This window comes from Elgaria multicarinata, chromosome 10 (assembly GCF_023053635.1).
Source record: "Elgaria multicarinata webbii isolate HBS135686 ecotype San Diego chromosome 10, rElgMul1.1.pri, whole genome shotgun sequence".
In the NCBI taxonomy this organism is placed as follows: Eukaryota; Metazoa; Chordata; class Lepidosauria; order Squamata; family Anguidae; genus Elgaria; species Elgaria multicarinata.
In genome coordinates, this window is record NC_086180.1 from 85,774,634 (window position 1) to 85,797,668 (window position 23,035).

Sequence of the window (23,035 nt, forward strand, 5' to 3'; positions counted from 1 at the left end):
GGGAGCCAGGATTGGCTACATGTCTAGCCTACCTTGGTTTGCCCACATGTCACGTATGAGATGTGCCCTATATTGAGGAGATGATAAAGACAATAGTGAGAAAACCAAGCCAAGACCAAAGAATTGTAGCCCTTGGTGGATGGAGGGTTAACTGGATTCCAACAGCACAAGCTAGTGATGTGCCACTGGGAAATAATTACTGTTCTGGACAAGATGGGCAAGACAGTTCATCAGGGAGCCTCTTTTCTTTTACCAGGCTAAAATGAAGACATTGTTAACTTGCAGTGTATTCCTTAAGAGACAATAAAAACAGCTTTCCTGCAGCTTCTGAATAGGCAATAAATGTGTCAGCCCCATTTCATTGTTTTAATTTCTAAATAGTGTCGAGTGTACGAACCATCTTCACCTCTCTTGCTCACTAAAAAACCCAAAAAACCTTTATGACGAACTAAACATCTGTAATGACGTTTACAGTGTATTGTAAACTCTGATGTATTAAGAGGCTTTGATACTATTCCTAACTCCTATGCCAGGGTTTCAAGGATGCAAAGACAGCCCCACCCTTTGCCCAGCTCTATTGCTCTTTTTCTCCCTTTCTCCTGCTATCCCTTTCTCAAAGCTTACGGTCCCAAGGAGAGCTGTATTTAAAGATTTGGCTACTTTAAAAACTCACTTGCTCACGCAAGTGACGCTTACAAAGGGGATAAACCTTAGCCTCAGTAACGTTGGGAGTTTCAGCATTATTGATCAAGATTCTGGTTTGTAGCTTCTAGCTTTTATGAACAGAGTTGGAAACAAAAATACATTTCATTCCTCTCCTCCCGTCCTCAACTTCCCCACTAGTTTCTTGCTCACCCAAATCATGATGCCAATTGAGCAAGCCTGGGAGCAGTGATGTCTTAAAAAAATGTAGTGTGATTTTGATTTCTCCAATGATGCTAGGAATCTGTTCCATCACTGCCGCTTTGGCAGGAGCACTGAGCACTTATACCTCTGGGTGGTCCAACCAATCAGGGCTGGGGGTGGTCCAACCAATCAGGGCTCTTTGTTTTGTTTTATTTACTTGAAAGCAATTTCATACCACAAACTGGGGTCTGCCTTCAGTGCTCAAATTGTGATTTAAATTGTTCTCATTATGTCTCAGTGTCACCCAGACAAAAATTATTGTGGGGCAGCTGCCCAGCAGAGTATGCCAGTGGACAACTAACAAGCCCTTTTCTCTGTCTCCCACCAAATTTAGACAAACCGTAGTATGTAAGGGGCAATCACAAATGGTAAGGGGCTGGGACTCCTCTGCCTTGCCCTTGTAAACTGAGCACTGCTTATTTCATCCCTTCACTCAGAGAGCTGATTCAGGGATAAGACACGGCAAAAAAGAAGAAAAAGAAGAAGAAGAAAAAGAAAAAAGGGCCTTCCTTATTGATCCCTAGCCCTAAATAAATCAATAGTTGTGATTCTATATATTTATTGAAGACTGACTAAATGTCAATGCTTACTTTTTCAAGCATATTTCATGCCCTGGAGAAGGAACCGAAATCAATAAGGGTGGCCAAGGAGTTACGTTATGGAGGGAGAGGCCCTATTGCTCTTAATGGGAGAAGCCTGACTCAGGAAAGTTCTAGTGCAGCGTATCCCTCCTTTCTATTGCTAAATATGCATATAAGCGAGAAACAAAGACATGATCCACACAGGCAGAACTTCCAAATCACCTTTCACAAAAGAAAACACGCATTCCGTTGTATGCATTGCAATCAAATTAATTGAGTGGACGTGTTTCATGCATGATGATACTAGTGGTCAAGTAATGGCCAAACTGGATGAAAATACAGGGATCTATGATCAGCTCTTCCATCTCTTTTAAATGTTCGGCCAGTAGCTGCTGCTGCTGCAGTGGGTGTACAAATCTGTGGCCACAGCTAGACCTAAGGTTTTTCCTGGGTTCGCCCCTGCCTAAGCACTGGATCCCCTGTGTGTCACCTAGATGAACAGGTTTGACCCCTGGACGATCCAGGAATAAACCTTAGGTCTAGCTAAGGCCTGGATTGGGACTGTGATGCTATGGGAGGGAATTAACGCTTCCCCCCACCTGCACTGTTTTCCTAGTGAACCTCTCACCCGTTACTATTTGCCCCACTGGGAGACTTTCAGGTATACACAGATTTCCACTAATGGGGCAAATACCATGTTGGAGAGGGGGAATTTTCAGCAGGAATACAGTGCTGGAGAAAAGCGTTATCCCCGTTCCTCTAACACCCAATCCAGAGCCACACTAGGGGGCTGTCTGTGCATGCGCCCGTAGTCCCCTGGTGCCTGCGAATCTCCACCGCATCAGTTATATGACGCAGCCACAGATTCATAGGCCCCACGGAGCTTTTCCTTGAAGCCCTGAAGAAAAAAAGTCACTGATTTTTTTCTCCCAGCATATCCAGTACAGCATATCCTTGTCTAGCCTCACTCTGAGGTCGCGGCAGAGGTGTGGCCAGGCAGATGGCGAGCCCTGATTGGTCGCTGTCCACCTGGGCAGAGGACAGGGGGCGGGCCCAGCTCCAGAAACCTCACGCTTTTGCTGCGGCATCGGGATTAGCTTTCGCCATCCCGCAGCAGCAAAAGCGTGGGGTTCTAGTTTTATTATTTATTTATTTATTTATTTATTTGTTACATTTCTATACATTTATATAGTTCATCGCGGCAGCAACCGACCGCCGTATAGACATCCCTTAGGTTTCTCAGATCCTGAGATTCTGAGCCAAATCAGACATTACTTTAGAAGGATGTATTTTTTGGCAAAATGTATATCACAGGTGCCCCCACCCCAATACATATTGGGACTGCAGTGGGGGAGGGAATGGTCAAAGCCACCCCCACCCCCATCCCATCTAGGCCCCTGATCTAGATCAGGTTCCCTGTAGTTATTCTTAGAATAAACAATAAGCAAAAACAAACCATAGTCCTGCAAAATCTTGGAGCTAAAGTGTGATGCTGGTTGATCACAGGATGGGCCTTGATAAGGATAAGAACAGAGCTTGGTGACAGCCCGGAACGATCAGGCTGACTGTCTGTCTCATTCTGCTTAATGATGATTTCTTGGACTTGAATAGTAAAATCTCTCAAGCCAAGCAGAAAATCGTCTGCTGCCTTGATTCTGGCCCCTCGTCCTGATATTTAACTACTTCTCTTGGGTGCTCTGAGAAGAAGGCTGAGGTCCTTAGACCTGGCAACCCTACCTTAAGGTCATTGCTTTCCCTGGCAATTATAGACTGCGCTGTACTTTGAAAACAACGACAGAAGATAGGCAGCGCAATTGATTTTTGCAAACAAACGCTGCAAAAGCCTCATACTTTTCCAGCTAAAAACACCGTTGTTCATTCATGTCAGGGTTTTAGCATGGCAGAGTTAAACCCCAATTTAAGCCATCTGTGACTCTCTTCCCCCTCTTTGCCAAATAATTTGCAAGCTCTTGGATCATATTTGGTTGGGTCTTGGCCTCACAGAAGCAACCTATTTTCCTAGCGCTGTATATAAAAACTGTATATTGTACAAGTAAAATCAACTGAATATTCATAGAGTTCTGTTGCTTTGTAGTTATACTGCCGCTGTCGTCTCCAAGTGAAACGTGAACTGTAGTCTAAATTAAATGTGGGAGCAGCACATTTTCACAGTATGTTCTGTGCATTTTGTTTGGTAGTTTTCTAAGTTCTTCGGGTTTGCATTGCAGTGGCTCAGCAGTTGACATACATTAACCTGCAATGAATGTGTCCATTTAAGGGTTCCAAAGTAGTTTCCTTTTATTTATCTGTAATATATGTGTGGGTGCCAGAATTAGAAATATGCGAGAACGGTGACTGCTCCTGAAAACAGCCTTGCATCCCCTCTTCCTTTCACCTGAGGGAGCAAGTAGTATCACAGGTTAAAACAGCCTTCACCAACCTGGCACCCTCAAGTTGTGTTGGACTGCAACTCCCATAATTCCATGCTGTCTTGGAATTATGGCAGTTGTGCCAAGTTGGTGAAAGCTGGCTTATAGTGCTGTGAGTTCTCACAAGTAGCAGCCAATTGGAGTGCTGGTGGTGTTCCATTTTAGAATACAAGACTTTGGAGGTGCTGGGTTCCTGTTTTCCAGAAGCAGCCATCCCATCCAGTTCCATCCAGCCTAATTCAAATAGCAATGATATATACAAATAGCGCAAAATTCTCTCGTCCTTTCACAATATTTCATTCTTCGTTTTCCGTTTTTTCTCCCTGCTCCTTCACTCTCTCTTCAGCCAAACCAATGAGTTTATCGCTTCCTTTGACACCTGAGTCACCAAAGTAAGTATCAAGAACTGTAAATATTTACATCAGGGAGGGGGGTTTAAATACATTTTGGCTACAGCAACTCCATTTCAGCTTGTTTTTATAAATGTGCCCTGTCTTCCAGCGATCCCAAGGGTTCCCCATTTGAGAACAAGACTATTGAACAAACTTTAAGTGTGGAACTCTCTGGAACTGCAGGTGAGAAGTGCAATGTTAGATATATCTATATCCATATATCTATATCTGTGTTTTGTGGGGGGTTTTATTGCTAGCTTGACATTATGAAATGCAATAGGGGATATGTTCCTGTGGTCTCTTAAGGTATTAATTTTAATGTAGTTTAACAATGATTTTTCCTCACACAGTTCCCTAAGATGAGATTTGCTTTAAAATTATGATTCCACTGTTACATGGCATAACATAATATCTGGGGAGGTGAAAAAAGGAAGGAAATAATTTATCTGCAATAAATCCCCAGTCCCCGAAAGACTCGTATATCACTAAATATCTGTTTTCATTTATTTTCCCTTTGTCCCTCTTACCCCTGCATGGGATCTTAGGGCCAGTTCACACAGATGTGTTCATTACTTGATGACTGTAGCGTCAACCAGCATGTATTAGAATCACAGGCATTGCAGGTTGAGCTTTAATATTGCCTCAGGCATGATGCTTTCCAGTTATGTCACAAATTTATTTTTCAAGTAATTAAAGACAGTGTATATGTGAACTGGATCATACACTTGAACCATCTGATCGGCGTTTTAGAAGCTGGTTAATTCCTGCCTAACTTAGAGGAGGGAAGGTTATCAGACAACCTTTACTAGGTAAGAGCAAAGGGAGCATCACGCTTAGTATTGCGGGGCTGACAGTGACCTTCTCCAGATGGTCACTGTCAGCAGAAGCACAAAGCAGTAATGGGGTAATCAGTTCTTCTGTTCATCTCTACCTTCAGAAAGTATAAGCTTTGGGGATATCTTGACCGTTAGAATGTAGACCTTGCCTGAAAGCCACCACCATTGCTGTTCGCCATGAATGTTTCCTTTTTTGACTGAAGGCTGTTCCACAACTTTTAAAAAAAGAGAGAGACAGAAGAACAAATTATAGACTCTGGTTTTATTACGTCCCTCTGCCTTGTAGGCATTATGCATTTCTGTCCCATTCTTGATCCATCCAAGCTTTAAATGCTTGTAGGCTTTTACTGTAGTCTTCCATAGCTTGAAGATATTGTACTTACATACTCTTTTTTTTTTTTTTTTGCAAAAGTCTAATGAGAGGTTAAGAGTGCAATCCTATGCATGTTTTCTCAGAAGTAAGTTCCAGTTAAGTATAGGATTTCAGTAGGTGGCTCAGGGCCAAAACAGACATGACTTTAAATTCGTGTCTAGCAGCCACATCTTCTCATTTATTTTTTTAATTTTTACTCTAGAGTAGGCACAGGGTTCCTGCTGTGGAACAAGACCTTAGTGTGGGGGTAGGGGGGCTTTTAGGATCCATATTGGATCCCCTGCGCCTACTCTAGAGTTAAATAAAAAATCTTATCTGCTACATATGGATTTTAAGCCATGTGTGCCACCTACTGTGACATCCTGAACAATGAGAGTTGCAAAAACTCATAGGAGTTGTGTTATTGGCTGTAGTAACAGGCGGAACATTGTTATGTAATCATTTAAATGTATCCATTTTGATAAGTTGCTTTGGCTCTAATTTTAAGTATGGCTAAAGAAAACATGCTACTTCCCCGCCCCCCTCCCAAAGATCGGTAACATTAAAAAGATCATTTTAGTTATGATTGGCTGTTGCCAAACCTGTTTCAAATCTTACAAAGCCTCCTATCTTTTGCATTATAATATGTAGCGTGGCAACATCTGCTTGACAACTGTGTAGGCCAGTTTTCCCCAAACTGGTGCCCTCCAAATGTTTTCGGCACCAACTACAGGCATTCTTGATCATCGGCCAGGCTGGCAGGGGCTGATGGGTACTGATGTTTAATTATTATTTTTAGGGTACTAGATTGGCGAAGACTAATGTAGGTGATAGTGATAGCTTTGTATCTGCAAACAGTCTTCAAGACCTGTATTAGAACTACAGCTTTAGAAAAGTCCATCTTCACTGACTATTTGTAAAGTATAAATTTAAGATTCCCCTCCTAGCACCAAATCATCAAATAATTTAGAGCAGATCAGCTCCATTGAAGTCAACCGACAATTTCAATTTACAACGGTCCTTTTAATCTTGTGAAGATATCCCATCCACTCGTCTTTCATTTCACTCCCTTATGAACTTTTGTCAGTTCAATGTTAAAATTTCCATTTGTAGTCCTGGAAACAAGCAACCATGTTGATATTTTTGTTATATACCACTTCATTCTGACAATGGTGTACCCTGGCCCTCAAAGAGCTTATAGTGAAAGAAAACAAATTTCTCAGGTAGGCCTCAACAACAAAACCCCAACGTTATTTTTGATTAGTAATAGAGTTCAGAGATGGACCCAGGCAACTCCAAGCTCTACCTGGATAGTAGTGTTACATCTTCTGCTCGGATAGTGCCTCTTACGCGGCCCTGGCTCTATTTATAACAAATAGCGGTTGCCTTGATCTCACTGTTGAACTGGAAAGGCCATTATAGTGGACCCGCTCACGCTATCGAAACACAAACTATTATAATATAAATAGCAACTCCCTTGCTATTGCTCTCTTTCTCAACTGTCCTCTCCTTTCTAACACAAATGGGCTGGCTACATTACTACATAATCAACTGATATTTCCCCCCTCACTCATATATTTTGGACTGGTATTGATAAGCTGAATCCTAAAATTCATTTTGCACATCAAAAATTTTTTTTGGGGGGTGGATTTTGTTAAAAGGTTGCAGGACTAATTATGTATCAAGGGTTTAAAATTCCGACTATCCAGTAATGTTCCTTCAGCAAATTCAAAAATTATTTTATCTATCGGTGAACCTACACCCCTGCCCCGCCACACACACACACACACACACACACACAACCCACCCAAAGATTTTGCTTGGCACTTTTTGTTGACATTGTCTGGCTCCCTCTAATAACCCGAAACTAGTGACAACGGAACATTGCACTGCATTTTAAGATGACAGGCCCTCGAATGTTGTTGTTGTTGTTGTTGTTGTTTTTGAGTAAGCTGGTGAATTTTATGAGATTGTTAAGTTTTTTCATGAATCTGAACAGCACTGAGACAAGTTGGCTGACATTAATGTCTAATTATGTCTCCTCTCTAATTATTTCTTTTGTATATACAAAAAGAAAAAAAGGAAAAATTACAAATAAGATGTAGTAAAGATGGAAATGTGGGTGTTAGAATTTTTTTAGTACCATAATACAGCAAATATGACAATGGCTCAATGTGGATTTATTTATATTATTAATCCCTTATTAATGCTAAAATATCCGAAATAATACTAATAATTCTGAGCCAAATGGAGACACCATGTTCAACATACTCTAAATATCAGACACCAGCTGTCAACAGGTATGCTCTGTTTTGAATTTTCTGGAGTATTTGGGTGGCTACTTATCTAAGAAACAGAATGATAGGCCACAGCTAGACCTAAGGTTTATCCTGGGATCATCCAGGGTTCGCCCCTGCCTGAGCACTGGATCTCCTGTGCGTCACCTAGATGAACAGGTCTGAGCCCTGGACGATCCAGGGAGAAACCTTAGGTCGAGCTATGGCCATAGACTAAAATGTACCCAAATGTGGTTTGATCACTGAAGCCATTTTTATGTTTTCCCTCTAAAACAATAACTTTGTAAAATAAAATGGACTTACTGAGAGATGCATGGTATGAAGTCACAAAGTCACCTATTGGTTGTCAGCATCTGCAACTTGGGCCTTAGCTAGACCTAAGGATTATCCCAGGCAAATGGAGGGGTGTCCCTGCCTGCTCCCAGGATCCCCTGTGTGTCATTTGGATGTACAGGGATGATCCTTGGACAATCCTGGAATATAGGCCTGGTCTAGCCATGGCCTTGTTCTGCATTTTGTGGTGGTGTATGTCTTGGAGAAACAGGAAATTACCATCACATAAATGCCTTTGAAGAATGAGTAGCAAATAGCCACAATTTTTTACTTCCACTCTCCATTCACCTGTAGGCCAATTGTTTCTTTCCTAGATATCTTGTGGACTATCATGAATTCAATATGACAACTGCTAAATCCCTAAACCTCTCCACTCAAATCCTGCACTATTGAAGAGTGCATTTCCCCTATATTAGATCCAGACTTAAGTTAATTGAACTTCCTATTAAAATCAATGGGACATAAATTAAGTGTTGATTAACTTACCCTGTTGAAGTCAGCGTGATCTAATGTCGTGTTTCCCAAAACCTCCTGCCTTATTGGGAGACAATAAAGAGGTCTACCATGTAATCCACAAAGCTTTATTCAGGCAATAAACATTTGATCCCACCTGAAGAGAGTCCAACCTCTAGGAACTTTCCTCTAGGCAAAACTATGAAAACTGAGGCAATTGTCCTTTCAAGAAGAACGGAAAGCCTTTCCCCAGAATGCTTTAACTTCTGAAGAAGCCTTTGGCGAGCCAGGCTTCTTCAGCTAGCCAGGCTGACCTTCTCTCACCTTCCTTTAGCTCTGCCTGTTTTAGTCTGTGATGTACTCTAGGATCAGCTAGCCTTGGAGGCCTTCCTCTCCGGAAGAATACTGACTTCCCGCAGAGTGTGTGTTGTTAATGTTTTCAGAGATAAGGTCTAGCAAAGGTTCATTCCCAGCTGTTGAAAAGCCTGTGAGAGTCACCTCCTCCACTCCCCATATTGGCTGGTATGTTTCTGGCACCCATCTCTTCTGCTTCAGAATCTGACTCTGATTGATCGCCTGAAACTCCTTCCCCCAGCCTAAGGGGAACAGGCCTAGACATGACATCTCAGTTCAACTGACTTGGTTGGATCCAGACCCCTGTCTCCAGACATGCAAACGTTGTCATGGCCAGTTCTTCCCCAACCTCCTCTTCTTCTTTTAGCTGCCTAAGTATAACTAAGTGATATGTTACTCCGAAGTGTAGTATTCAACAAAATCCTGCATGAGTCAAATTTGTGTTAGAACTACTACTTATGACAGGGGGCAAAATCAAATTATGCAATTGCTTAGGAGTCCAGTCACATCTCTTCAAAAGTAGTGTGGAAGTAAAAAAATAAAAATACAGAATCCACAAAAAGAAGGAATAGAGATGATTTCACTCTTTTCTTCTACTTTTATTGAGTGGTCAATAAGATGAACCTAACTGTTAAATCATAGCAGTGCTCTCCACACCACCACCCCTGGTCTGGAAGCTACTTTCAATCAGCTAAAACTAGGCTGACATCAGTTTCCCAGAGGACCTTTTCTTCTGTCGCCCCCAGATTGTGGAATGGCCTGCCGGAGGAGATTCGTAAAATTAACTCTCTGTGTAATTTTAAGGCAGCTTTAAAGACTAGCCTTTTCCGGCAGGCCTATCCAGATCAATGTAAAATCAAGAATTTTTAAGATGTATTGATTACTGTTCTAATGTTGTTCTCCTCCTTGATCCAAAGGGAGAGGTGGGTAAGAAATAAATATTTATTATTATTATTATTATTATTATTATTATTATTATTATTATTATTTTGAAACCATGTCAATGAAGCTTTGACAATCCTGGTTCTTATGGATCCTGCAGGTGTAGTTCATCGCTTTGCAGAAACAAATCCTGTTACCGACATTCAATAAAGAGCCTTCCCAAATTAATCCTCCAAGCTAGCTATTGAAGCTCTAAAGAGTGTAGAATGCAAGCGTTTAATGCAGAGGTGAACTACTTTATTTATTTATTTATTTATTTTAAATATTTATGTCCCGCCCTATATCACTAAGATCACAGGGCGGCGTACAGATAAAAACATACAGTATAAAACAATAAATATACACAGTTAAAAACAAATTAAACCATAATCCAAGTTAAAACAATATATAATTTCAAAGCAATAGATGCAGTTAAAACAGTTACCGTATTTCTTCGATTGTAAGACGCCATCAATTGTAAGACGCACACTAATTTCAGTACCACCAACAGAAAAAAAGCTTTGATTCTAAGAAATAATAAACGACCTGCGGTTCTAAGACGCACCACGTTTTTAGAGATGTTTATATGGGGGGGGAAAGTGTGTCTTAGAATTGAAGAAATACAGTAAAACAATGTGCCAGTGAGTTTAACCATCAAAGGCTTTGTTAAAAAGCCATGTTTTTACTTGGCGTCGAAATGCACTCAATGTTGGCGCCAATCGGGCCTCCAAGGGGAGGGCATTCCAGAGTCGGGGTGCCACCACAGAGAAAGCCCTCTCCCTTGTCCCATCATAGCATATGTGTTGCACTGGTGGGATGCAGAGAAGGGCTCCTCCAACAGATCTAAGGTCTCGTGCAGGCATATATAAGGAGAGGCGCTCCCTCAAGTATCGAGGTCCCAAGCCATTTAGGGCTTTAAACGTCATTACCAGCACCTTGAATTCCGACCGGAAGCGTATAGGCAGCCAGTGCAGTTCCTTTAAGACCGGTGTTATGTGGTCTCTGTAAGATGTACCTGCCAGCAGTCTAGCTGCTGCATTTTGCACTAGCTACAATTTCCGCGTCGTCTTCAAGGGCAGCCCCACGTAGAGTGCATTGCAGTAGTCCAATCGGGAAGTTACCAGTGCATGCACTACTGTGGCTAGGTTGTCCCTGTCCAGGAAAGGCCGTAGCTGGCGGATCAGCCGAAGCTGACCCCAAGTACTCCGCTTAACCAATCTTTTAATCTCATTCTTTTTTCCTCTATTAAAATTTTACTCAAACTATCCTTTAAATGTTCTGGGAAATTCCTTAACATTATCACAGGTATTAATGGAGATATACTCGAAAGTAGCTCCTTTTTATACATTCGCCATATTTCCCAGTGAAACTTTAAAAGAGGATTCCCTATTCCTTCACCCCATTTTTTATTGCCTTCTTTAAAAAATATATTTTCCAAATTCCAATCTCTTTCCATTCTTGTTTTATCCTCCATCCAACTCAGATCTCCTGCTCCTATCATACCTTCTACTATGTTTCTTAACCTATTTTGCCACATAATACAATTTTACATTTGGGAGTCCCAATCCTCCTTTTTTTGTGCTAAGTACCACCTGTTCTTATTTATTCTCGCTTTCCTATCTCCATTACTATAATTATTTATAATATTTTGCCAACTTTTTATCTGTTTCTGATATACTTATTGGTAACATTCTGAAAATAAAATTGACCTTTGGTAATATTTTCATTTTTACTAATGCTATTCTTCCAAACCATGATAAATTCAACCTTTTATATTTATCTAATTTATCTATAACTTCCTTTTTCAGCTTATTTAGGTTTTCCTTTTCTAAATTCTCTAAATTTTTAGTAATTTTAATTTCCAAATATTTAATCTGATCTTTAACTCTCATTTCCTTCTCCTCACTTTCCCAATCCTTCTCTTCCTTTTTAGTGTAGTTAAATATCATTAACTCTGATTTCAACCAATTTATACTTAATCCCGTCACTTCTTCAAAATCTTTCAGATGTTGCTTAATTCTTCCCATTTTCTGAAGTGGCTCCTTAACAGTAACAGTGTATCATCTGCAAACATATTTAACTTTATTATTCTTTTTTTACCTCCTACTCCCTCTATTTCCCCATCATCCCTTATTGCATTTGCCAATAATTCCATTACCAGTACAAATAGGACCGGTGAGAGTGGACAACCTTGTCTAGTTCCTCTGGCCAGTTGTGTCTTATCCGTAAATCCATCATTTATCACAACTGAAGCTGTGTTCTGAGAGTATAATTGTTCTATTATACCTCTAAATTTGTCTCCAAAACCCATTCTATTAATTATCCTCTTTAGTGCTTGCCAGCTCACACAATCAAACGCCTTAAATATATTGAGAGCTATTATTCCCACTTTTATCTTTAACTTATTTACCTCGTGCATTATATTTATAGCTCTTCCAACTAAGCTGTGCATCTGCCTACCTGCTATAAAGCCATATAGATCTTCTCCAATATATTTAGCTATAAACGTATTCATTCGCTTTGCTAAAATAGCTAAAAAATTTTTTGCATCCTGATTTATTAATGAGATAGGTCTATAAGAGTCAGGGATTGTTAAATCATTTGATTCCTGTTATAATGTTGTTCTCCGCCTTGATCCAAAGGGAGAGGTGGGTAAGAAATAAATAAAATTATTATTATTGTTATTATTATTATTATTATTATTATTTTGAAACCATGTCAATGAAGCTTTGACAATCCTGGTTCTTATGGATCCTGCAGGTGTAGTTCATCGCTTTGCAGAAACAAATCCTGTTACCGACATTCAATAAAGAGCCTTCCCAAATTAATCCTCCAAGCCAGCTGTTGAAGCTCTAACGAGTGTAGAATGCAAGCGTTTAATGCAGAGGTGAACTACTTTATTTATTTATTTATTTATTTATTTATTTATTTAAAATATTTATATCCCGCCCTATATCACTAAGATCTCAGGGCGGCGTACAGATAAAAACATACAGTATAAAACAATAAATATACACAGTTAAAAACAAATTAAACCATAATCCAAGTTAAAACAATATATAATTTAAAAGCAATAGATTCAGTTAAAACAGTTAAAACAATGTGCCAGTGAGTTTAACCATCAAAGGCTTTGTTAAAAAGCCATGTTTTTGCTTGGCATCGAAATGCTATCAATGTTGGTGCCAATTGGACCTCCAAGGGGAGGGCATTTCACAGTCGGGGTGCCACCACAGAGAAAGCCCTCTCCCTTGTCCCATCATAACATATATGTTACATTGGCGGGATTTGGAGAAGGGCTCCTACAACAGATCTAAGGTCTCGTGCAGGCATATATAAGGAGAGGTGCTCCCTCAAGTATCGAGGTCCCAAGCCATTTAGGGCTTTAAACGTCATTACCAGTACCTTGAATTCCGACCGGAAGCATATAGGCAGCCAGTGCAGTTCCTTTAAGACCGGTGTTATGTGGTCTCGGTAAGATGTACCCGCCAGCAGTCTAGCTGCTGCATTTTGCACTAGCAGCAATTTTCGCGTCGTCTTCAAGGGCAGCCCCACGTAGAGTGCATTGCAGTAGTCTAATCAGGAGGTTACCAGTGCATGCACTACTGTGGCTAGGTTGTCCCTGTCCAGGAAAGGCCGTAGCTGGCGGATCAGCCGAAGCTGACCCCAAGTACTCCGTGCCACAGAGTCCACCTGGGCCTCCAGTGACAATGATGGATCAGGGAGTACTCCCAAGCTACGCACCTGCTCCTTCAGAGGGAGCGCCACTTCATCCAGAACAGGCCACTTACTCAATTCCCGGACGCCAGATCCGGAGGTCCACATTCCTGGTAGAACTGGAAGGAATGGAGGAAGCATCAGCCCTTCTACAGCTTCGATTACCCAACTTCTGAACTGGTCCCTTCCTCAAGGAGATTCCTTTCTAAATTTTGACAATGGGAAGAACAATGATGGGAGAATCATGAATAATAGACAGAGAGAAGGATGGTGGTGGAAGAAGCGAGGACAACAGTAGATGAATGCAAGCAAATGAGCTTTCAAAGAAGAACTTGAATATGTGCATCCCAGTTCGTGGTCTTCGGAATAATTTTTCTTGCATGGTTATTGTTTCAGTGATGGACATTGTTAAGTGTTTGTTGCTATTGGCTCCATCACCGTTCCCAAATGGAGAAATAATAGAGGGCACTTTTGATGAAAAACTGTTTAACTGAAAAAGTAGAGAAAATAAAACTATCTGTCATAAGAGAAGCCAGAGGTGACTGATAATTATTAACTTATGTCAAAACCAGCATCTTTTTAATAGTTATCTTGTCAGATTGCACTCAATCAACGACTTTTAAAGTTGCCCATGAAAGAACACCAGTGAGAATGTTACTGTTTGTGCTTGATGGATCACAGGCATTATTGTAATATGCTTCTCTGCAAACTTCATTTGAATAAAATCCCAAATGCATAGTTGATCGTTGGTGTGAGCTTAAGCATAAATCTGGAATCTTTGCGTTCAAGGATCTTTACTTTGCTGATGTGTGAGGCAGACTTCTGTCAGGAGACCAGGACACTGGCTGAGTGAAGACTAAGAGCCTGTTTTGATGTCAACATTCGTGGCATGGGAGCTGTTTCAGCACCACTCTTTCCGGGTGCCACTTAGTAACATCAGAAGCCCTGGATCACCAGGGAGGCAGCATCCAGAACATGGCTGCTTCCCATGCCACCTCCTGGAACTGTGGTTTCTTATCGCACATCAGTAGTTCGAAAAGGAGCTAAACTGCAGTTAAGATCAGAACAGGCGTCTTCATGAATATATATATTTAGCAAGTCTCGTAAGTCCACACAGCATTGATTCCATGTTGTCCTTTATTTTTGTAAAACTTCACCTGTCATCTAGAAAAGAAACTTTAAGCCTGAGGAATGTCCACATTGGGTGTACATCTGCATGCTTTCTCTCCCTCCAAAGTTCACAGTGGTACGGCTGGGTATCTGTAGACCCTGGACTTAACAGCCTTACTGGACGTGTGTGGGGGGGCGAGGGGGGATTTTAGGTTGCCTGTGTATCACTTTAGTTGTGAAGTACACAACTAATATTTCTCTCCCCTCCACCACTGCAGCCATTTCATGCTTAACAACTGTGCCTTCTACATTTCTGATATGTTTGAGTGAGCAAAGAAACAAACACAAGCCTGTTTGCTAACCCTGATAAAAAAAAAAGAAAAATTCTGAGCATGTGCCTTTTTGCATGTTAAATTCACTCAAATCAAGTCTGATACTTGATGCTAAACATGTGTGTGGGAATAAACACTATTTTCTTATAGGAAAGTATAAGAACCAGCCCTGGCATTCCCATGCTGTCCCAGGTGGTGACACCATTTTGCCACTGGCCCTGTTACCAGCTGCTTTCTGCATGGCCGTTTGGGCCCTCCATAGGCTGTAGGGCCCTGGCTTTCAGCTCCAAAGTCCAGCCTTAGTTGCACCACTCTTCAGGCTGGATGAAAATACATCTTGCACTTCATTTTGTGCTTCTTGACATCATCATTACTCCATGTTGGCCAAAGTTAAAGGTGCTGGAGAGCGTAGCTGACTGCATGTTGGATCTAGACTCATGCAGGACCTACCCTACTGCTTTAGTTTCTAACAGTAGTGACAACGGTTGGGGCCCAGGACACACTCCAGATACAGTTTTCAAACCGTTTCCAATGTGTCAGATCCTGCTTGGTGTAGATCTGGCCTCAGTCCTACTTAGAGTAGACCCACGGAAGTTAAGTCCCACTTAATTTAAGTCCCTGTGGAAATACTTGTTTACTAAAATGTGCATTTCTATGCAAATCTTCAAACAAGTTAAAATCTGATTTGGTTTATTAATTTATTCAGTTTGTTTCTAAAATGTATATCCTGCTTTCCTTAAAGAAAGAAAGACACCCAAGGTGCTAAGCAGTGAATTATCTATCATAATAAAAGAGCACCAAGACCATGAAACCTAGACGCCAGAAACTTGAGACCCTTTGGGGTTACACTTTGACATTGTTTTGATTTTTAAAGTATATTAGTTAACTTTCATTAATATAAATGTGTCTGTGTGGTTGAAGCCTACAGTAACATCTTCAGTCACCAGCAGCAGACTTCTGTAACCCTCACATAGCTTTGCAGTCAATAGAGTTGGAAGCCAGAGGAGATTTAGGCCACTGTCAATGGTTAATGGTGAATCTTTTGAGTTTTCAGATATATGCAAACTCAAAGATTTACCATTAACTATTTAATTCACCGTTAAAATTTTGTCTGGGTTTGTTAGCGTTCACATGTAGATGTAGGCCATCACCAAATTCCAGACAGTCACTGTAAAATACATAGATTTACACACCAACACATCACTGTTTGGAGTTTCTCCACAACTCCAAGTGCCACTACAAATATGGGTTTGTGTGTGCGTGTGCTCTCTCTCTCTCTGTGTGTCCACAAACCTGTCTTTGGATAAAGCGATATGAGCAAGGAGTGGTGGAGGAAAGTCTGACCAGAGGGAATGCCATCTAGTAAATTATTAGATATTTCCAGAAGTCTATATTTATCCTCTGCTGTACTGAACAACAAGATTAAACTGACAGCTCATCAGACGTGTAGTCCTTTATTATATGATGGCTATTTAATTTTATTATCCGTTTCTAGCTTCTGCCGTTTTGTGTCGTACAGAAGCCCTGCTGATTCTTTTACTGAATCAGGCCATTATCTTGTGTTCAGTGCCTTAAGTGGCTTTAAATAATGTTTCCCTTGATAATCCCATTTCCAAACTCATAAGATGTAAAAGAATCTTTTTTTAAAAAAAAATAATAATGCTGATACTCGCAGCGTGCCTTCAGGAAGGTTCAGCAGACGCGCTTCTTCCTAGCCCACCAGTAACGTATCCGCAAACGAGATGCATTATCAGATGTGTTTACATTAACACTGAAGTGCTATCCGTCATGTTAAATTTTGACATGGAAATTGCCAACGGTACAAACACGCGTTCCACAGGATGAGTCTTGGAATTAGTTGGGTAAGGGTATTTGGAAGCTGCTGTTATGCAGTTGGTGGGCCTGCACAACTTGAAGCCTGCCAGAGTGAACGCAGCCCAACAACCATATATTCTGTCCTGCTAGGTCAGTGGTTCCCAATTAGCTAAGTACTGCGGACCCCTTGTTTTCCAAATGCGAAGCCATGGACCCCCCCCCTTTTGAAAAAAATTGTTATCTCTATGGTAGTTACCTGTGCGAAGCAATTTTTTGGAGAAAATAAGGGGTAGCCCCTCAGAAGCAAAGGATTTTAGGTATACTAAAAACAGACCATAAAATTTGTGATGTTTGTGATATTACCACGCAAAAATGACAATGATTTAGTTAGAAATATAAAGACGAATTTAATTTTACTAACGTCGAGTTTACAATTGAACAAATTATGACTACTAATAATTTAGTATTATTAGTAGGTTTAGCAGCTACTAAACCTAAATGTGATAGGAGAAATCTTGCCTCCTTTTGTCCCGAACAATCCCTTCCACATCCGGTTCAATATTTCCTACTTTTAATCTCAAATCTGGATCAACATTGAGCCGATTTCTAGGCTTGTTCTTCATATAAGAAAATGTCGAAAAAGTTTGTTCGCAAAGATATGTGGAACAAAAGGGAACTAGATGTTTCAAAGCTTTTTCACCTAACTTCTTATAATCAGGAAAAACCTTCACCCACAATTGGTCCAGTCTATATTCTTTGAAAAATGATTTCAATGAAACATCACAAGTTGCGTCAACAAGTGCATCTTGCTCTTCCGCAGATAGGGTTGTTAGTTGTACATCACCATATTCAAAAGGATTCCTTCTCCATGAGTTTTCAGGATTAGGTGCAGGGAAGTAATCTCTGAAGCTAGTCACTAAATCACGCAGGTGCTCAGTGCTGTTATATTTTACTTCTGGTAGGAATTCATTGTCAGTGGACTTCAGAAATGAATGGTGAATATGTGAATGGTACCATGGACCCCCTGGGGGGTCCGTGGACCACCAATTGGGAACCATTGTGCAAGGTTCTTGACAACACTCCTGTCTTGACAGTACCAAGATAGCAAAACATGGGAAGAAGAGGGGGATTGAGCAGCTGGGAGGGTTGCAGTCAACTTGGTGGGTCACAAAATGTATAAGCCCAGGCTAAACTATTGGGCCTGGGGACGGGCATCCTGGTCTGGATAAATTCTGTCCATCAGGTTAAATCTGTTAGGGAGCAAATGGCGTAGAAAGCACTGACATCTGTATTTTGCTTATTGCCCACTTAATCAATCAATAATTGATTCTGGATCAATATGAAAAGAAACTGGTTTATTCAAGATTTGGATAGATAAATATGGCATTTATAATGATAACGGGGTTTATATAGCACTCGGGGATTGTTCAGAGCACTTCATGTATATTGTCTGAGTCAAAAATTCTACTTTGGGTGTTCCCAAGGGCTTAGCCATGCCGAATGGAATATTGAATCCCCTGTCCCCCAGTGTGAAGGGCAGTGCCACATCACGGGTTGCTTCTGAAACTCCCTTCTGTTTCCAAAGAGGGTTGCTCTGTGGCATGGGGAGCGGTGGTTAGAGAACCCCACGCCCAATATTTCTCTGGACATGTGGAATTAGACGTATAACTTTAAATAGGGGTGTAGGAAGCTGCCTTATAGCAGATCAGGCTATTTAACCATCTATACCAGTGTTCTCTATTCTTACGGGTGGTGGCTCTCCAAGGTCTTTTGGTAGAGGTCTGCACCCTGATCATCTTTTAACTGAAGATGCCAGGAACTGTTGCTGGGGAGAATTGGTGGTCCATGGACCTCCCTAATCAGCCCATGGCCTCCCATCAGTTAGGCTTGATCAGTGCTGCCAGTGGGAGATGTTTCCAGCCTAACTGTAGCATGGAGAGGGCTCCAGTGGAAGGCCTTTGTCAAGACTCATTGCTGCATGGGAGGAGATTCTCCATGTGTGTGTATGAGTCTGTATGGATGGGGGGAGTCTGTGGCCTTGGTGCTGCCAGTTGCTGACATGCAGGTCCCAGAAGATTATCCACGAAGGAAAGAAAATATTTCCTTAGGATGGAAAATATGCAGATCAACAAGCTGGCCCTTCCATAGCCCTGTAAGGTAGGCCAATATTATTATCCCTATATTGAAGTGGAGCCATGAAACCTGAGAGAATAGTGTTTGCCCAAAGCCACTTCGTGAGCTCATGGCTGAAGTGAAATTTAATCCAGGGCCTTCCATGCTCCCTGCATTTTCATAGGATTGTTTGTGCAGCACTTTCTGAACTCAGGCCATTAGAAGTTTTGAATAACTGGATGGTGAATAATGGGGATGGCGTTGTAGGCAGTATTCTATTAATCCATAATAGGCATGTTTTCCAGGGGAGCAGAAATTATTATTATTATTATTATTATTATTATTATTATTATTATTATTTCAAAATGGAGAATATCGAGGATGTTCATGGTACAGAGATGAAGATAGTTTTGCCCATGTCCCACATGGGACAATAACTGCACACAGCCTCTCATGAGCGTAGCTCCACATGCCAGAGGGAGCAGAGCAGTCAGGGAGCACCAGAAGCAGCGCAAAGGCATTCAATTGATCTAAAGGCTATTTAAAGAAAACGTTTCCTTTCAAAGTTGGCCTTGAACTTTTGCTTCGGGCAAAACTCTGTTGCAATTTGGAGATGTTTAGATCCTCCTTGAAGACGTCCGGGCAGTCTTATTGAAAGCAATTTATATTCAATTCCAGTTGTTTTGCTTCTCTCAAAATGCCTCCAAACCAATGTTTGGGTCATGCAGGAGCCTCCACATCGCCATTCACCCTCTAAGCAGAATTTGGTGGCAATTCTACTTTGGTGGGGGGTGGGGTTGGCGGAGATATATTTTCAAAACAAATTAAAAAGGCTGTTTTTGAAGGGACGATTATGGTAGAGTCTGTACCACTTCTATTGGGTTTGCTGTGCAGAAGTACATAAGTGTGAGTGATGTAGAGGTACTTGTTTATTATAGAGCACATTTCAATGCAGTAATCATAAATATTGCTAAGGTTGTGCTCCGTTGAAATATGACCTACATACTCTTGATTGTTTGTGTTACGTGATTTGTCTGACACCCATTACATTCCGAGTAATGGCAGCCATTTGTTGCTGTGCACAGCAGGCGCTTTTGACAAAGGAAAATAGGCAGCAATAAAAAAGCTATAGTCTGAATTACATTCTGCACAGTGCCGCACTGCTGAGAGTTTGTGCAAGTGTGTTAACAATGCTCTGAACTGCCTCTTGTCAGCCTTCAGCCTGTAATGGCCATCTGTCCTTACATAAATCTGTCAAAACCTGCTAAGTTCAAGAGAGAGCACGGAATATACCTTGCACTGTCAATGCGAAAATGTACACATTTGCCGAGGGAAAATCAGCCGGCGTGAAATAATCCAAAAGGGCGCAGAATGTTTTAGCACTATTGATTTAGGATCATGGCATGAGATGGAACTCAGATTACTGTGATTAGAGTAAAGGCAAAGCAGAGGCGATACTCGCCATGAATAAATATGGGATAAATTTTCTCCAAGTTGAGATTCAGGGGAAGTGGGCAGAGTTTGATCGAAGGAAGGAAGGGAATCGGGAAAGAACCAAGTGTAAAACTTCCTTTCTAACTAAGTGCATGGTATAATGCCCACCCCCCACCATCGTCTAAGGGTGTTCTCACACATTGTACATTGACAAATATGGGCTTGTACCTGAGAGTGTACTCAAACTGGGGGCCATGGCTAGTCCTCGTTCTCTACAGTGCATGAAGCTCATGCTTGCAAACTCAACTTTGTACCCATTTATTGTTCATACTTCTCATTGTCACATGTACATTTAAAATGGGTGGGCAACTTGTGGTCCTCCTGTTGTTGTCGGATTGCAATTCAAATCAGCCCTGGCCACCATTTCCAGTGGCTGTTTAAAATCTCTTGCGATCTCAAATCAAACCTGGTCTAGACCTGGAGCAGAATGAGGTGATAGTGTATATTGTACTACTTGAGACTGCCATTTTGAATGGAAGGGATTAATAGTATCCACAATGGAGGACTGGCGATTGAAGATGGTGGAGTTGGCAGAGAGGGCAAAACTTACATCAATCATTAGAGAAAAGCCAACATCTATGTTTTTAACGGAATGGAAACCGTTTATAGACTTTTTGCAAGATCAAGAAAAAAAATGAGTTATGGATTCAATGATTGAGAAGAAAAAATTAAGATAAAAGATAGAAAGAAGGGAATCCGGATTTTCGTAATGGTAGATTAAGAAATAATAGGGTTATATATTTGGGTTGTGGAGAAAATTAGAAATCAATTTTATGTTTTAAGTGTTCTGTGTTTTTTAAAAACTTTGTATATGTTTTTCTTTTCTTTTTTTCTCTTCATTTTTTTGGTATTGTGTTTATTTAAGTTGGTTTTGTTTTGAAAAATAAAACTTTAACTCCTAAGAGACTGCCATTTTGAATGCTTCCCTATGTAACCCCCACCCCCACCCCTTGCAAATTGAAACGAAGCACACCAGGTAAAGTGCTGGACTAGATTTCTCTTTTTCTCTCTCAATATGCTCTTTTCCTATTTGCAAGGGATTTGTGTTTTGTTTTGAACAAGGACAAACGTTCAAAAGTAGTTTTCCTTCACCTGCACTCATGTACAGGCCATTTTACCACCTCAGGACTTGCATCCACACCTTATCCTTCTGCATACAGGCCTGTGTGCTTGTGTCTCTGTGTGGGAATGTCTCTGTGTATATTTTGTTTTCATTTCCACTCATTTCTGCATTTCTGTCTTTGGTTCAACCCCAAGTGGTCATGAAGTCTCTGTGCCAAGTCCCTGTGCATCATCTTTACGTGCCGAACCCTTATATTTAAGGCTTCTCACCTCCCAGACCCTAAACATATCAGCACCTCATCTGTCCTTATTCCTTTTGCATAGTTTACTTTGTGCAAACTAGATATATGGAAAACACACCTGAGAACTGGATTATTTGAATTTCCCTTTAATTTTTATATGTGTTTCACCTGAGCAATGAATTTGTTCTGTATTTTTATTTTGGATCAAATGCAATGGTGACTCTGAGGGCCTGTTCAGAAGACACCTTAAACCCTGTTGGTTAAGGCTTTGGGTTAAGTAGCAGGGTTTAAGGGGACTTGTGCGATGCGTTTTGCTAAACCGTGCTCACTCACTAACCATAGTCGGACCGTCTGCAGCAGGGTTAGCGTCTCTAACCTTGTCTTAAAGTGTTGTGTGTGACAGCATGGCTTGTGTTTTCTGCTAACCCCAGAGAACCACAGTTTCGCTAACCACAGAGCCCGAAGTGTCGTCTGAACAGGCTCAATGATGAACCCATTTGCAAGTACCTCTTGCAGTGCAGTCCCATTCACTTCACAAAATGGAGTCTTCCTGTAAACCCCTTCTCAAAACCATAATTCTTTGACTAAACCTTTCCTGGAGTATCGCAGCATCACTTTTACGGAATGGTTTGCTACCACTTCAACCTCTTACACGTAGTTTAAATTGATTAAAGACTGCACCTGAGCTTGCCTAAAGGGTCTGTTTGGGTCCCAGGCGTGCTAGAAACATCTTCATTGCTTTATTGTGTTTTTCTTTTACTCTTTGATTGTAGAATCAATGTGACACATATTGGGGTGATTTGCTTTAATGTGGGGGGGAAAAACATGGTAACCTACATCTCTTTAGGTATCTATGTTAGTCTTAGGTCACAGTAACATGACATTTTTTTCAGACCAACTTATTTTTAAGACAGCAGAAGCATTTTTAAGTTGCAGCCTATATCTTCAGGTGCTAGAAATGGAATAGCTGGCAGCCAGCAGTACAAGGCAATTGGCATAATCCTCATTTTTAAATAGACTGTAACCTATGTTATAAAATATATGGATGGGTTAGGAGTGAACAATGATAAATGGTTCACTCAGTCTTTATATTGGGAGAAACAACTGTACTCTTTGGTTTGCACAGTTAAAATATTGTATGCATTCCTATTCTGCCACAACATTATACCTATCAGAGCTCAGACCCCGTTTACATATGGTACTGTAGACCAGCACGTAATTTATGTTTCGGACAAACAGCAGTATTTGCTTGTGAATTCTTTGGCTTTTTGATTGAAGGTTTTCTTCCTTCCTCTGCATA

General features: G+C 40.9%; 1 protein-coding gene across 1 annotated transcript in view; it reads left to right on the forward strand.

Annotated features, from left to right (window-relative positions):
- Positions 1–23,035, forward strand: part of PPARGC1A (PPARG coactivator 1 alpha) — a 133,302-nt gene that overhangs the window by 85,381 nt on the left and 24,886 nt on the right. Inside the window, exons 6-7 of the mRNA XM_063135193.1 lie at positions 4,263–4,308; positions 4,418–4,491. Of these exons, the coding sequence (XP_062991263.1) occupies positions 4,263–4,308; positions 4,418–4,491 (120 nt within the window). The remainder of the gene's footprint in view (positions 1–4,262; positions 4,309–4,417; positions 4,492–23,035) is intronic.